General features: G+C 33.7%; 4 protein-coding genes and 1 pseudogene across 4 annotated transcripts; all 5 read left to right on the top strand.

Moving 5' to 3' along the window:
- Positions 1-218: 218 nt before the first annotated feature.
- On the top strand, positions 219-1,953 carry LOC114169853 (tropinone reductase homolog At5g06060-like). The gene is made up of 5 exons (XM_028055179.1): positions 219-383; positions 678-885; positions 1,017-1,236; positions 1,331-1,437; positions 1,539-1,953. Exons 1-5 carry the CDS (start codon positions 304-306, stop codon positions 1,719-1,721), a joined length of 798 nt encoding a protein of 265 aa, XP_027910980.1. The 5' UTR covers positions 219-303; the 3' UTR covers positions 1,722-1,953.
- A 447-nt stretch (positions 1,954-2,400) lies between these two features.
- Positions 2,401-4,571, top strand: LOC114169846 (tropinone reductase homolog At5g06060-like). Its single transcript, XM_028055171.1, has 5 exons — positions 2,401-2,765; positions 2,866-3,073; positions 3,372-3,588; positions 3,691-3,797; positions 3,944-4,571. The coding sequence occupies exons 1-5, from the start codon at positions 2,575-2,577 to the stop codon at positions 4,133-4,135; spliced, it is 915 nt and encodes a 304-aa protein (XP_027910972.1). The 5' UTR covers positions 2,401-2,574; the 3' UTR covers positions 4,136-4,571.
- Positions 4,572-4,758: 187 nt separating this feature from the next.
- LOC114169850 lies at positions 4,759-7,066 on the top strand (annotated as a pseudogene).
- Positions 7,067-8,436: 1,370 nt separating this feature from the next.
- Positions 8,437-10,255, top strand: LOC114169852 (tropinone reductase-like). Its single transcript, XM_028055178.1, has 5 exons — positions 8,437-8,705; positions 8,897-9,104; positions 9,236-9,455; positions 9,572-9,678; positions 9,785-10,255. Exons 1-5 carry the CDS (start codon positions 8,617-8,619, stop codon positions 9,962-9,964), a joined length of 804 nt encoding a protein of 267 aa, XP_027910979.1. The 5' UTR covers positions 8,437-8,616; the 3' UTR covers positions 9,965-10,255.
- Positions 10,256-11,693: 1,438 nt separating this feature from the next.
- Positions 11,694-13,389, top strand: LOC114169849 (tropinone reductase homolog At2g30670-like). The gene is made up of 5 exons (XM_028055176.1): positions 11,694-11,996; positions 12,185-12,392; positions 12,559-12,778; positions 12,861-12,967; positions 13,052-13,389. Exons 1-5 carry the CDS (start codon positions 11,908-11,910, stop codon positions 13,232-13,234), a joined length of 807 nt encoding a protein of 268 aa, XP_027910977.1. The 5' UTR covers positions 11,694-11,907; the 3' UTR covers positions 13,235-13,389.
- The last annotated feature ends 2,004 nt before the right edge of the window (positions 13,390-15,393 follow it).

Raw genomic sequence — 15,393 nt, forward strand, 5'->3', positions numbered from 1 at the left:
CTATTTTGAATATTCCAAGCAAATTGTAGATTGTTGTATTCTGAAAAAGTGTTTTAATTAAAATTGAACATTTAGTATAACATGCATTACCCAAGGTCAATCATGAATGACTACTGGAGGCAAAGTTGGTATTTGATCTTGCATCAACACCATACAAAGTTTCAAAGTTTTGACTCAAAACATAAGAAAGGAAAAATTCTCAAACAGGAATAAATTTGTGATTATAAAATACATAAACGAATTCAGATTCATTCAGAAAATTCATCATATCATATCATCTTCTTCATTGTAGAGAGAAAAAAGATGGGTGAGAGAAACAGTAGCAGCAGGTGGTGTTTGCAGGGAATGACAGCATTGGTCACCGGTGGATCCAAAGGAATCGGGTAACTTTACTACCTTCTTCTTCTTCTTCTTCCACTTTTCTTCATTTTATTTGTAACTGTTTGGTGCTTTCTACTGCTGTGCTGTATGGTTTACCGTCGGATCATCGATCAGGTGTATTAAGAACAAGCGATGATGGTCTGACGATAGACCATAGAGTATATCTACAAAGCAAACATGGTTGTATCAATGAACTATGCTGATTAATAATTGCAGAAAAGAAGAGGGTAGATCTTGCATGAAATTTTGTATATATTTCTCTTTTCTCCATTCATTCCTCTCATATATGTATATAGATATTCTATCGTGGAGCAGTTGGCGGAGCTTGGGGCTACTGTACACACCTGCTCTCGGAACCAAGCTGAACTCAGTGAATCCTTGAACCAATGGACCACAAAAGGATACACAGTAACCGGTTCTGTCTGTGACGTCACCTCTCGTGCAGACAGAGAAGAACTCATAGCTAGAGTCTCCTCTCACTTCAATGGAAAACTCAACATCCTTGTAATCACATGCTTTTTCTTTCACCTTTTCATATTTCATCGTCTAAATATGACAAGAAAAACAACTAATTTTTAATTCAACTTGCAGAACTATAACATTCTTTTTCGTTAATATTTGTGAATGGATTTAAGGTAAACAATGTGGGAGCAAACCTAGAGAAACGAACCCTGGATTTAACAGCGGAAGATTTCTCATTTCTGGTGAATACGAATCTTGAATCTTGTTTCCACTTAAGCCAACTTGCATATCCTCTCCTAAAAGCTTCAGAAGCTGCAAGTATCATTTTCATATCATCCATTGCTGGTGTTGTAGCTATAAACTCAGGATCCATTATATATGGTGCAACAAAAGGTGATTGTTCATTACATTCCATGTGGTAGAGTTAGCTAGGTAGAGATTGTAGTGAGTAGTAAAAATTATCCAAGTGTTTGTAATTGGCATGCAGGTGCAATAAACCAAGTGACAAAAAATTTGGCATGTGAATGGGCGAGAGACAACATAAGGACTAATTGTGTTGCACCAGGGCCAATTAGAACCCCTCTTCTGGAAAAGGTAACACTTTTGTTGGCAATGTTAGTGTATGATTATTCTTGTCATTTGTTTTTTTTTACTCTGGACTGAGAGCATCATATTGTTGTGTTATGTTCCTGAAGCACTGTACGGAGGACACACTTATGAATGCTGTAATTTCTAAAACCCCTCTGGGACGGATTGGAGAGGCAGAGGAGGTGGCTTCGTTGGTGGCATTCCTGTGCTTACCTGCAGCATCTTACATTACAGGACAGACCATTTGTGTTGATGGTGGATTCACTGTGAACGGCCTCAATTTATTCTAGCTTTGTTTTGACACTTTTGGTCTTAATTCAGTTACACTCTGATTGTCTTGGTTTTCTTTGTCTTGTTAAGAATAAGTTCATAGGTTGTACTTTCCTAGGTTCGGTTTATGGGTTTGTATATGAATTTACAATTAGCAGAGTCTCACAGTGAGAATGTAGTATGTTAAAGGTATTTTGGAATGTGTGAGATTTATTGTGAGATACGGGTTATCATGTTAAAAATATTATTTTCTCTGTCCTAAGAATAACTCTATTATTTGGTTAAAAAAATTGAATTCATTAATTTTTTAAATTAAATTAGATCAAAATTTTAAAAAAGTATTAATTTCAATTTTTATTTAAAATGAATGAATAGAAATATATTAACTCATTGCTTCTTAAAATGAGTTAATTTTCAATTATTTCAATAATTCGCTGTATTTTAGTGGCAAATGAAAATGAGCCAAAGAGCGATTGATCCTGAGAAAGGAAGCAATTTGATCTAATTTTGAAGGAGAATAGTTGAACCAATTACAAATTATCAGTAAGAGAAATGATAATTTTATAGCGAAATTCGTTAAACAAGAATAATAATTAAAAGTTAGTAACAAAAATTTCCTAGCAAAAACTCATGAGTAAAATTCGTTAAATTAAATATAAAATCTCTCATGATTCAAGTTGTATTTGCTCAATAATTTTCCACAAGACGATCCAAAAAGAAAAAAAGAAACCTCAGCCATCTATAAACACACAGAATCCTTTGAATCAAGTTTTCCCAGTCCTAGATAACGCTGTCTGTACTAGAAAATCAAATTACCTTAAAAAGAACAATCCCGATGGCATGATGGCATGATTTTCCTGTGATTAGAACAAAATGCATATGAATTCCCTCATAAATCCAACTTCTTATCTTCCATTACCGTCAAACCGCACTACCACCTCTTTCATTTTCAATCATGGAAGAAAAAAATCAAAGTCCAATTGCATTCGGAGCCAGTCCACACAGCAAAGGTGGACTCTTCAGGGCATGACAGCTCTCGTCACTGGTGGAACTCGCGGAATAGGGTATCAACATTTCTACTTTCACACCCGTGTTTCATTTTAATTCCGACCCTTTTAATCTCATCATAATTTAACTTGTGATTTCTGTCGAGACATGTTAAAGGCGTGCCATTGTGGAGGAACTGACGGGGTTTGGAGCCAGAGTTCATACCTGTGCCAGGAACGAACACGATCTCACTGAATGCCTGAAGAAATGGAATGATTCGGGTTTTGAGGTCACTGGCTCAGTTTGTGATGTATCAGTTCCAAAGCAGAGGGAGGCGCTCATGGAGTCTGTTTCCTCTCTTTTCAACGGGAAACTCAACATCCTTGTAAGTTGTCGTTAAAAATAACCTATTGAATAATGGTGTAAAATGGTGCATAGAAGCGGAGACTAATCTTATATTATTAACTAACTTCAAGGCTCAAAAGCAACTCATTAGACAGTACCAGAGTTTGTTCTAGTAATTGTTAGGCCTATCGGTTACACGACACTGATAATTTATTTTACCAACCCTAGATGTTTAGTCCTGTTACAACAGTGTTTCTGGATTACTTGGGGGTTTACTTTGGATTAGTAAGCCTTATTAATGTAGATGTCCCTGCTAACCTGATAAATTTGATGTATAGATAAACAATGTAGGGACAAACATTCGGAAACCGGTGACAGACTTCACTAGTACAGAGTTTTCCACTCTTATTGATACCAATTTGGGATCTGTCTTTCACATATGTCAACTTGCATATCCACATTTGAAAGCATCGGGAATGGGAAGTGTTGTGTTTGTTTCTTCTGTTTCTGGTTTTGTCTCGCTAAAGTCAATGTCTGTTCAAGGAGCAACAAAAGGTAATTTGCATGCTCGATGCTGTATTGCAGCTTGTTTAACAAATGCTGTGATGTTGATGAGTTTATCAAATTTTGAAGGTTTATTTTCTTTCTGATATATAGGGGCAATTAATCAACTTACAAGAAATCTAGCTTGTGAGTGGGCAAAAGACAATATAAGGAGTAATGCAGTGGCACCTTGGTACATCAGAACTTCAATGGTAGAGCAGGTTGTTCTTCTGCTTTATCCTGTAACCATTGGTTAGAATGAGCTGCTTATGACACTCATTAATGTCATTTCATGGTGCTCTAAAACACAAAAATCTAATGTAGTGACCAGATGTCAAAGTTATATAACTTTACCCTCTTCTTTTAGGTGCTCAGCAACAAAGACTATCTGGAAGAAGTGTACTCTAGAACTCCTCTTAGGCGCCTAGGAGATCCAGCAGAAGTGTCTTCTGTTGTTGCGTTTCTTTGCCTACCAGCATCATCATACATCACTGGTCAGATTATTTGTATTGATGGAGGAATGTCCGTGAATGGTTTCTACCCAACAACGCAGTTCTAAGACCTGCTGCTTATATCATGCACCCTCCTTACTAATTTTCCTCTCCATCACCATTCGTCTGGAGCATTTGGCATGGTTCTCTACATTTCTGTCAAGCTTTCAAGAGTTAGTCCTCTGACCAACCGCTGGTACGCACTTCCAAGGTTCTGGACTCTGCAAATGCAATTATTTTTGTTTACTAAACCGCAATGTACTGGTTGTGCTATAACATGGAAGATTTCCAATAACTTGTTTCATTCATTTTGGTAACTCTGTTTACTGATCAACATGGTTCTGGTTTAAGCAAAGGTTTGACATAACCTGTATTTGATGAGAAATTGGTTGGTAGTTTCCAACCACTAGGTGTCTATGGTCTCTGAATCTTTTGTAACTCATAGCTGAACTTTTCAATTTTTTAGAAAATAATACTAGATCATATGTAAAAATTTTGTGTAAAGTGGTTTAAATTTACAAAATTTTGTAAATTTAAAAATTAATTCCTTTTAGGATAACAATTATTCTTTATTAAAAACATAATTGTGAATCATTTTAAACTTGGTACCTGTGATGTGGTCATCAAGATAACATTAATAAAAATATATATTGATATTTAATATAAAATTTTGTTATAAAATTTCCAAATAAAACTCTATTTCACTTAAAAACAGAATCTATTGTGTTCTAAAATTCAAGTTTACTCTCCTCAATGATAACACTAATCATGCACACATTCCCTTGCTAATCACAATTTTTTAAGAATCTAAGATAACACAACTATATGACACCATTTAATTGATTTCATTTGGTACATGAGGTATAACCAATGCCAAAGGCAACTTTTAACGGTACATTGATGTATTAACTTGTAATTATAGAAAAAGTTAAATTTCCTCTTGTAATAAAAATTATAAACCTTATTCTATAAGCGGCATCGGTGTCATGACCCCGAAAATGAACATTTAGTATAACATGCACTAACTGCAGTTAAATAATGAATGGCGACTAGAGGCAAAGTTGGCATTTGATCTTGCATCAACAACATACAAAGTTTCAAAGTTTTGACAAAAAACAGGGAGAAGGAAAAATTCTCCACCAGAAATAGAACAGGACAAAAGAAAACAGTAGAAATATGACAAGTGATTAGAGGGAAAGAAAGAAATAGAGAAAATATCTGTAACTTAATGTCAAGCAATTGAACAATCGGCTACTAGGAAAACCAATGATGTTAAGCAGCCATCACTTTATGCTTACAGAACTAACTAAGTTGTGGTTATAAATACAAAAAAACGCATTCAGATTCATTCAGCAAATTCATCTATCATATAATCTCCTTCATTATAGAGAGAAAGAAAATGGGTGAGAGTAACAATGGTAGCAAAAGCAGTAGGTGGTGTTTGCAGGGAATGACAGCACTGGTCACCGGTGGATCCAAAGGAATCGGGTAACTTTACTACCTTCTGCTTCTTCCACTTTTTTTCCATTTCATTTTTCATTCCTACAACATATATGTTCTATACTTAATTTCAAATCGTTAACAGCAACAAAGGGCTAGTGGACATAATTGATTTGTAATTGTTTGGTGATTTCTGCAAAACAAACATGGTTGTATCAATGAACTATAGTGATTAATAATTGCTGAAAACAAGAGGGTAGGTCTTGCATGAATTTTGGTTTTTGTTTCTCACCATTCATTCCTCTCATATGTATATATATAGATATGCTATCGTGGAGGAGTTGGCACAGCTTGGGGCCACTGTACACACTTGTTCCCGGAACGAAGCTGACCTCAATGAATCCTTGAAGGAATGGACTACAAAAGGATACCGAATAACCGGTTCGGTCTGTGACGTGGCCTCTCTGTGTAGAAAGAGAAGAACTCATAGCTCGAGTCTCATCTCAGTTCAATGGAAAACTCAATATCCTTGTAATGACATGTTCATTTTTCACCTTTTCATACTAAATCTTGTCTAACTATGACAAGAATAAGAACAAATTTGGGATCCAACTTCTAGGACTAAAACATTCTTTTTCGTTAATATATGTGAATGGATTTAGGTAAACAACGTGGGAACAAACATACAGAAACAGACCCTGGATTTCACAGCGGAGGATTTCGCATTTCTGATGAATACGAATCTTGAATCTGGTTTCCACTTGAGCCAGCTTGCACATCCTCTCCTAAAAGCTTCAGAATCTGCAAGTATCATTTTCATATCTTCCATTGCTGGTGTTGTGGCTATAAACTTAGTATCCGTTATTTATAGTGCAACAAAAGGTGATTTTTCATTGCATTTCATGTGGTATAGTTAGCTAACTAGAGATTGTAATGAGTAGTAAAAACTAGCCAATTTGAAAACGGGTACGTAATTGGCATGCAGGAGCAATGAACCAAATGACAAAAAATTTGGCATGTGAATGGGCCAAAGATAACATAAGGACTAATTGTATTGCACCAGGGCCAATTAGAACCCCTCTTCTGGAAAAGGTAACATTTTTGTTGGCAATGTTAGTGCATGATTGTTGTTGTCATTTGTTTTGTTTTTTCTGTGGACTGAGGACATCATGGTATTGTGTTGTGTTGTTGAAGCTCTGTAAAGAGGAAACAGCTATGAATGCTGTAATTTCTCAAATCCCTCTGGGACGGATTGGAGAGGCAGAGGAGGTGTCTTCGTTGGTGGCATTTCTGTGCTTGTCTGCAGCATCATACATTACAGGACAGACCATCTGTGTTGATGGCGGCTTCACTGTGAACGGCCTCAATATGTTGTAGCCTTGTTTTCAAATTTTCTGTGTTAAGTCAGTTACACTCTGATTGTATTCGTTTCTGTGTCATGTTAAGAATTAATTAACACTGCTTTCCTAGGTTCAGTCTATGGGTGTGTGCTTGAATTCACAATTAGTTGTGTTGTGAGTCTCGCAGTGAGAAAGTGGTATGTCAAATGTATTTTGGAATGTGTGATGTGTATTGTTTGATAGCAATAAAACTCAGTGCTTGTTTTCACCTTAAAACTCAAACTTCAATGTGAAATATAGTTTCAGTCACCCAACCCCAAGTTAAGGTTAGCATGGATGAAATTTCTTGTTAAAACACTAGTGTAGATGGAAGTGAAAAATGAACAACGTCTGTGAAAGTATTTAAAATAGTTTGAGTTATAAATCACTTAATAAACTTGTTAGCGGATCAATTTATCAAGAAATTATTACTGTAATTGTAAATTTTTAGTTACATAATATGTATTTATAATATATACATGCATGAGATTAAAAGTAACTATCATAATTATTTATGAATTCATGCATACATCTTCTAATAAAGAGGCTTTTAACTGCATTCCAAACATTCAACAAAAGGATTTTGAAGACATTTTTTTTATTCATGATAAAGTTTTCAATCTGGTCTAGTGCACAAGATTTGGTTTTGATCCACGTGAGTTGGGGCTATATAAGAAAAAGTTCACAGGATCAAAATAACATCAAAAGCTCCATTGAAAAAGACCAACTCATAAATCAGTTTGTGCGAGTTGGTCTTAGGTTAACATAAATAAAGTTGGGTCACGACCAAATTTAGTAGGTTGTTCATGTTGAATCCAGGTCAAGCCGTGTCTAAGTCAAATAGAGTTCGAGTTGAATCCAACATACCTCATCAATAATATTTATATTTTTTACACTAGCTATTAATGTTATTAATAACTTTATTTGAATTATTACTACATGTTTATCTCAATTCTTATAAATAAAATGACAATAATACAGTGGTTAATGTGTGTATATATATTTTAATGTGTGTGTATCGCCTTATTCAAATAGTGTATATTTCACAGTTTATCAAAATCAATCTCATTATAGTCTTACATAAGTCAAATTGTGTCTGATTTTTCCAAGATGCAGATTTTAAAATGATTTGATTTTGATGGCGTAAGAGACCTAAGTGAAAAATTATTGAAGGAGTAGATAACAAAGAGGAAGAGATGGTTGCATGAAAGGGACACCTCGTACAAGAGCAGAAAAGAATGGAGAGTGAGAGAAGAGAAGGTTTCTTCTCTGGCCTTCTTATCCTCTCTGAATTTTCTGTTATTGGTGACTTTTCAGTGTCCAATTTTTGTTGGAACGTCTAATAATACTTTACATCATCATACAGTAACTTTTTCTGTTCTATATCAAAGCATTCATTACACATGCGCGTGACTCTACATTTGACAAAATATGAAGCAGGGAGATGGAAAATTCTCCACCAGAAATCGAAACCCTCATCCTAGTGTCCACATTCATGATTTTCGAAAAATAAAACAGTAGAAATATGACAAGCGATTAGAGAAAATATCTGTAACTTACTTTCAAATAATTGAACAATCGGCTACTCGGATAACCAATGATGTTAACCGGCCTTCACTTTATGCTTACAGAAAGAACTAAGTTGTGATTATAAATACCGAAAACGCACTCAGATTCATGCAGCAAATTCATCATATCATATCATCTTCTTCATTGAACAGATAAAAAAGATGGGTGAGAGAAACAGTGGAAGCAAAAGCAGTAAGTGGTGTTTGCAGGGAATGACAGCACTGGTCACCGGTGGATCCAAAGGAATCGGGTAACTTTACTACCTTCTTCTTCTTCCACTTTTCTTCATTTCATTTGTAATGTTTGGTGATTTCTACAAAGCAAACATGGTTGTATGAATGAACTATAGTGATTAAGATTGCAGAAAGTAAGAGGGTAGGTCTTGCATGAATTTTGGTTTTTGTTTCTCACCATTCATTCCTCTCATATGTATATATATAGATATGCTATTGTGGAGGAGTTGGCACAGCTTGGGGCCACTGTGCACACTTGTTCTCGGAACGAAGCTGAACTCAATGAATCCTTGAAGGAATGGACTACAAAAGGGTACCGAGTAACCGGTTCGGTCTGTGACGTGGCCTCTCGTGTAGAAAGAGAAGAACTCATAGCTCGAGTCTCATCTCAGTTCAATGGAAAACTCAATATCCTTGTAATGACATGTTCATTTTTCACCTTTTCATACTAAAACTTGTCTAACTATGACAAAAATGAGAATTAATTCGGGATCCAACTTGTAGGACTAAAACATTCTTTTTCGTTAATATATGTGAATGGATTTAGGTAAACAACGTGGGAACAAACATACAGAAACAGACCCTGGATTTCACAGCAGAAGATTTCGCATTTCTGATGAATACGAATCTTGAATCTGGTTTCCACTTAAGCCAACTTGCATATCCTCTCCTAAAAGCTTCAGAAGCTGCAAGTATCATTTTCATATCCGCGGTTGCTAGTTTTGTAGCTACAAATATAGTATCGGTTGTATATAGTGCAACAAAAGGTGATTGTTCACTGCATTCCATGCGGTAGAGTTAGCTAGTTAGAGATTGTAATGAGTAGTAAAAACTAGGCAACTGTAGCTGGTAATTTGAAAAGGTGCACGTAATTGGCATGCAGGAGCAATGAACCAAGTGACAAAAAATTTGGCATGTGAATGGGCGAAAGACAACATAAGGACCAATTGTGTTGCACCAGGGCCAATTAGAACTCCTCTCGGGGACAAGGTAACCATTTTGTTTGCATTGTTAGTGTATAATTATTGTTGTTTTTTGTTTTGTTTTTTTTTTCTCTGGACTGAGGGCATCATGTTATTGTGTTTTGTTCTTGAAGCACTTTAAAGAGGAAACACTTATGAATGCTGTAGTTTCTCAAACCCCTCTGGCACGGATTGGAGAGGCAGAGGAGGTGTCTTCGTTGGTGGCATTTCTGTGCTCGCCTGCAGCCTCCTACATCACAGGACAGATCATTTGTGTTGATGGCGGCTACGCTGTGAAGGGCCTCCATGTTTGAGTTCAGATTTTTTACTGATTGGTGTTGTGTTTGTTGAACATTAAAAATATACTACAGTACTTTAAAAACTTTTTAGTATATTTTAGAACTTTAAAATCAGTGATCATCCTCTTATATTTAAAGGCACAGCAGAATATCTACACCAAAAAAATCCACCAAAGAATCTTAATTCCTCCATATCTAGCCTTGTTTCCACCATTTCTGTGCTATGTCAGTTACACTCTCATTGTACTGGTTTTTGTGTTTTGTTACGAGTAATTTAAATGAGTGTACTTTCCTAGGTTCTGTTTATGGGTGTGTGTTTGAATTCACAATAATCTGTTACTCTCGCTATGTTAAATGTATTTGGGAATGTGTGATGTTTATTGTTCGATGGTAATAAAAGTCAGTGCTTGTTTTCACCTTAAAACTCAAACTTCAACTTCAAATATAGTTTCAGTCACAGTGAAACTCAAGTTGAGACAAGTAAAAATCTATAGATTATTAGAATGGATGAAATTTCCTCTTAAAAAACTAGTGTTGATGGAAGTAACAATCGAGCAAGAAGAACGTCGGTTAAAGTATTTAAAGTAATTCAGAGTTAAAAAGCTTGTTAGCATATCAATCTACCAAGAGAAAAAGTTAGTGGTAACAAATCAAAAGAAAACTTAGCTTAATAAATATTATAATTGAGTAAAAAGTGAGTAGAGTTTTTATTTCAATGAAATCATAAAGAATAAAACAGAGTTACACTTTAAAGATATAATCTAAGCAGAATTATTGGTTGAAAGATAAATATATATATATATATATATATATATATATATATATATATATATATATATATATATATATTATTAGGACAGATGCATTTGAAAAAGGTTGTGTGTACTTCTATTGTCTATAATATCATCAATAATATTTATACTTTTTTACCCTAACTATTATGTTATTAATAACTTTATTTGAATTATTACTATATAATATTTATCTCAACTTTTATAATGTCATGTGGTAACTAATTTAATGGCCTATACTCTTCATCTATCTCATTATACTCTTACATTAGTCAAATTATGTCTGATTTTTCCAAGATAAGGATCTTAAACTGATTTGGTTTTTGATGGGCATTTATTTACACAACTAATATAATTTACTTTCTGCATTTGACGAGTTTGAGAGATTCTCCACCAGAAATAGAATAGGACAAAGAATCCTCATCCAACTTTAAAAAAGAAGACAGTAGAGACATGACAAACGATTAGAAACAAAGAAAGAGAAAATAACACTCACTTACTTTCAAACAATTGACCAGTCGGCTACGGATGGGTTTATTTTTTTTTATATTGATATTTTAATCTTTTTGTTTTATTTTTAACTATTATTTTAATCATTTTTCAATTATGATATCACACTAAAAAAAATTAAAATAAATAATTAAAGATGATTAAAATAATAAATTAAAAAAAAATTAAAATATCATTATCCTTATTTTTATCAAAAGACTCATGCAAGTAATTATACATATATGTCACATCACGTAAAAGTTTTCATTATTTTTCATCTAAAATATTAAAACAATAAATATACGGATCTTTCTTTTTTATATTGACGTATAACTTTGTCAATTTTATTTTTATAAATCATATTAGAATTATTCCGAACAACTACTCTGAAAAGCAATGAGATTCAGCAGCCATCACTTTATGCTTACAGAACTAATCAAGTTGTGATTGTAAATATAGAAAACGCATTCAGTGTACTAAATTTATATCATCAATGACGACTAGAGGCAAAGTTGGTATTTGATATTGCATCAACAACATACAAGGTTTTGACTCAAAACAGAAGAAAGGAAAAATTCCCCACAAGGAATAAAATTTGTGATTATAAATACATAAAACGAATTCAGATTCATTCAGCAAATTCATCATATCATATCCTTCACTGAAGAGAGAAAAAAGATGGGTGAGAGAAACAGGGGAAGCAACAGCAGCAGGTGGTGTTTGCAGGGAATGACAGCACTGGTCACCGGTGGATCCAAAGGAATCGGGTAACTTTAGTACCTTCTTCTTCTTCTTCCACATTTCTTCATTTCATTTGTAACATTTTGGTGATTTCTACAAAAGCAAACATGGTTGTATCAATGAACTATAGTAATTAATAATTGCAGAAAACAAGAGGGTAGATCTTGCATGAATTTTTGATTTTGTTTCTCACCATTCATATGTATGTATATAGATATGCTATTGTGGAGGAGTTGTCACAGCTTGGGGCCACTGTACACACTTGTTCTCGGAACGAAGCTGAACTCAATGAATCCTTACATGAATGGACCACAAAAGGATACAGAGTCACCGGTTCGGTATGTGACGTGACGTCTGGTGCAGACAGAAAGGAGCTTATAACCAGAATCTCTTCTGAGTTTAATGGCAAACTCAACATCCTTGTCAGTAATTCATACAACTCAATTGCATGGAATTGAAGTTAATTTTTCAGTTTCCTCAAAATAAAAAATCATCCTATGAAAGCTCGATAATTAACTTTTGCATTAATGTTTTTCAGTTATACTTTGTGAGATTAGGGTTAGCACACTTATGTATGAATTTATTCAGGTAAACAACGTGGGAGCAAACGTATGGAAAGAGGTTCTGGATTTCACGGAGGAAGATTTCTCATTTGTAATGAATACGAATTTGCAATCTTCTTTCCACCTAAGCCAGCTTGCACATCCTCTCTTAAAAGCTTCAGAAGCTGGAAGCATCGTTTTCATATCCTCCATTGGTGGTGTGGTATCAATAAACATAGGATCCGTTGTGTACAGTGCATCAAAAGGTAATTACTTGTTTTGGGTTAAATTTGCAGTGGAAGTAACAGAGAGAGTAAGTTGGTGAAGTATGCGTGTTTTGACATGTAGGAGCAATGAACCACATGACAAAAACTTTGGCGTGTGAATGGGCGAAAGACAACATAAGGAGTAATTGTGTTGCACCTGGGGTAATCAGAACCCCTGCGGCTGAAGAGGTAGTTAAATTGTTAGTGTATATATGATTATTGTTCTTGATGTTATGATTAACTATTATCTGCTTGTATTGAACTCGAATGCAGTTCTTAAAAGAGGGAAAGATTGTAAATGCTTACATTCCTCGAACACCTCTTGGACGGTTTGGAGAAGGAGAGGAAGTGTCTTCGATGGTGGCATTCCTGTGTTTACCGGCAGCCTCGTACATTACAGGACAGACCATTTGTGTCGATGGCGGCTTCACCGTGAATGGCCTCCATATAAGCTAGCCTGACTTAAGCTTATTGTAACATTTTCAGTGCTTATGGAATTTGCACTTTGACTGTGTTAATGTTTGATTTGAGGTCTATTGTTATAAAAGTCGGTCTCTTATTATTGTTGTATTTTTTTAAACTTTCTCTTTGGCAAAAATCTTATATCGGATAGAAAATACCAAATTAAACATTATATAAGAATAAAGACTCATAACACCATTGCTTTAAGGTTTTTGTGTAAAACTGATATCAAATGTCTTATATGTGCAAGACTAATGTCATATAACCATATGGAACCAAAATCTCTCAATGTCTATAACCATAACCTATATGACGTAAAATATATAATCCAACAGTGGTATCAGAGCCGATTGTTCGGGATGACTGACTGCATAACCATAACACAAAAAAGTGCCCACTTGACTGATCGCATAACTACAACAAAAAAGGAATCACCATACACCTGAAGGGAAATATACCATATGAAAAAAGAAAAAAAAAAGGAACTCACCCTTGAGAGGAGATTGTTAGGAATAGTCCAAGTGTTAGCCAAAGTCTCACATTGGATAGAAAATACAAAGTTAAACACTATATAAAAATAAAGACCCATAATACCATTGACTTAAGGTTTTGGTGTAAAACTCATGTCAAATGTCTTATATGTGCAAGACTAATGCCATATAATCATATGGAACCACAATCTCTCAATGACTATAACCATAACCCATATATAACCAAAACATATGAAAAAATATATAACCCAACAAGATATTTTTATTTGATGTGTTGTCGGTTGTTATGTACTTGTTGTCTTTGTTTAATGTTAAAATAAAAGGATGTATATGGAGAATAATAAATGAGTGTGATAGGAAATGTATATGTGCCTGTGCGAGTAGTGTGTGTGGGTGATGTTTTGGTTTCTAAAATAGAAATACAAACTCTTGTTAGTTTAGTGTGATGTATTGACTAGGAATAATATTAAACAAAAGTTGTTCTATACGTATTACTTGACTTTGACTAGAGTATATCTTATTTTCTTTGTTGGAGTTGAGATTTTTTTTTTTTTGTTCTTATTCATCTCATTAGTGAAAAAAGGTATTGATTTTGAAAGTTTTAAGAAATTGTAGTATATTTATTAATTAATATTATAATGAAAAACTTTACTTAAGCATGTTTGTGAGATTTGTCTTTGTATCGTACTTTAGCTTAATATAATGGATCATAGATTAAACAAGATGGTTTAAGAGTTTGAGAAATCTAAAACATACTTAAAAAATAAAATATTTTATTTAAAATTTATTTTTTAAACATTTTTTATACAAAATTATTTATTAAATTGTAATCATTAATTTCATTTAACATTTTTTTAATAGATAATAACGCTACTTCAATTAATAACATTGTGAATTTTAAATAAATTGTTATTATTTTTTAACTCTAAGAAACTTCTTTTCACTTATACAACTAACATTACAATTATTAATATTATCCTATAAGGTATATATATATTTGATAAATAATTTATTCCTTTTATATAATTAAAAATATTAATTGATTTTTCATTTTTCAAATCTATAATTTTTCAAATCTATAATTTCTCATAAAATATTTAATTTTAAAAATAAATCATATTCGTCAATATTCAACATATTGTACTGCGGCAATTAGTGTTATTTGAAGGTATGAAATTGGTAATGCAATTCACATGATGAATTTTGTTGCTTTTAAATTTAAGCACTTGCTTCTTTTCTTACCTATGAAGAAAGTGAATGCTTTGTACAAGGTCTATGAAGTTGATGGTGGTTGATACTATAATGAGGTTCAGAAAAAAAAAAAAAAAAACGTAATGTATTTGAAGTGATATTATTATGACACCAAACAGCTAAGGCAAATTTTGGAAAGTAATGTAAATCTAACTTTCATCCCAATTCATGCCCATTCAGACCTAAAACATCAAAGTCTACTTAATTCCCTTCCATTTTCTTCAAAAGTGCAACGCATGAAACAAACCCAAAGCGTTTTTATAATGAAGAGTGCCTATAACAACAACAATAATGGTTTTGAAATTACATATAAACCATTTTTTTTATATGAACCACAAACGAAAGCCGGTATATTCGCATGAAGAAAACTTAAATCTTTAATGAAAAAGTTAACATATTGTGTTGATCGAC

This window comes from Vigna unguiculata, chromosome 11, assembly GCF_004118075.2.
Source record: "Vigna unguiculata cultivar IT97K-499-35 chromosome 11, ASM411807v1, whole genome shotgun sequence".
NCBI classification, from domain to species: domain Eukaryota; kingdom Viridiplantae; phylum Streptophyta; class Magnoliopsida; order Fabales; family Fabaceae; genus Vigna; species Vigna unguiculata.

Bases quoted from the DNA above. Each gene is read 5' to 3' on its own strand.
- LOC114169853 (XM_028055179.1), top strand. From the start codon at position 304: ATGGGTGAGAGAAACAGTAGCAGCAGGTGGTGTTTGCAGGGAATGACA. The intron at 384-677 runs GTAACTTTACTA...ATATGTATATAG, and splicing joins GGTGGATCCAAAGGAATCGG to ATATTCTATCGTGGAGCAGT. The intron at 1,237-1,330 runs GTGATTGTTCAT...ATTGGCATGCAG, and splicing joins TATATATGGTGCAACAAAAG to GTGCAATAAACCAAGTGACA.
- LOC114169846 (XM_028055171.1), top strand. From the start codon at position 2,575: ATGCATATGAATTCCCTCATAAATCCAACTTCTTATCTTCCATTACCG. The intron at 2,766-2,865 runs GTATCAACATTT...GACATGTTAAAG, and splicing joins GGTGGAACTCGCGGAATAGG to GCGTGCCATTGTGGAGGAAC. The intron at 3,798-3,943 runs GTTGTTCTTCTG...CTCTTCTTTTAG, and splicing joins GAACTTCAATGGTAGAGCAG to GTGCTCAGCAACAAAGACTA.
- LOC114169852 (XM_028055178.1), top strand. From the start codon at position 8,617: ATGGGTGAGAGAAACAGTGGAAGCAAAAGCAGTAAGTGGTGTTTGCAG. The intron at 8,706-8,896 runs GTAACTTTACTA...GTATATATATAG, and splicing joins GGTGGATCCAAAGGAATCGG to ATATGCTATTGTGGAGGAGT. The intron at 9,679-9,784 runs GTAACCATTTTG...TTGTTCTTGAAG, and splicing joins GAACTCCTCTCGGGGACAAG to CACTTTAAAGAGGAAACACT.
- LOC114169849 (XM_028055176.1), top strand. From the start codon at position 11,908: ATGGGTGAGAGAAACAGGGGAAGCAACAGCAGCAGGTGGTGTTTGCAG. The intron at 12,393-12,558 runs GTCAGTAATTCA...GAATTTATTCAG, and splicing joins ATGGCAAACTCAACATCCTT to GTAAACAACGTGGGAGCAAA. The intron at 12,779-12,860 runs GTAATTACTTGT...TTTGACATGTAG, and splicing joins TGTGTACAGTGCATCAAAAG to GAGCAATGAACCACATGACA.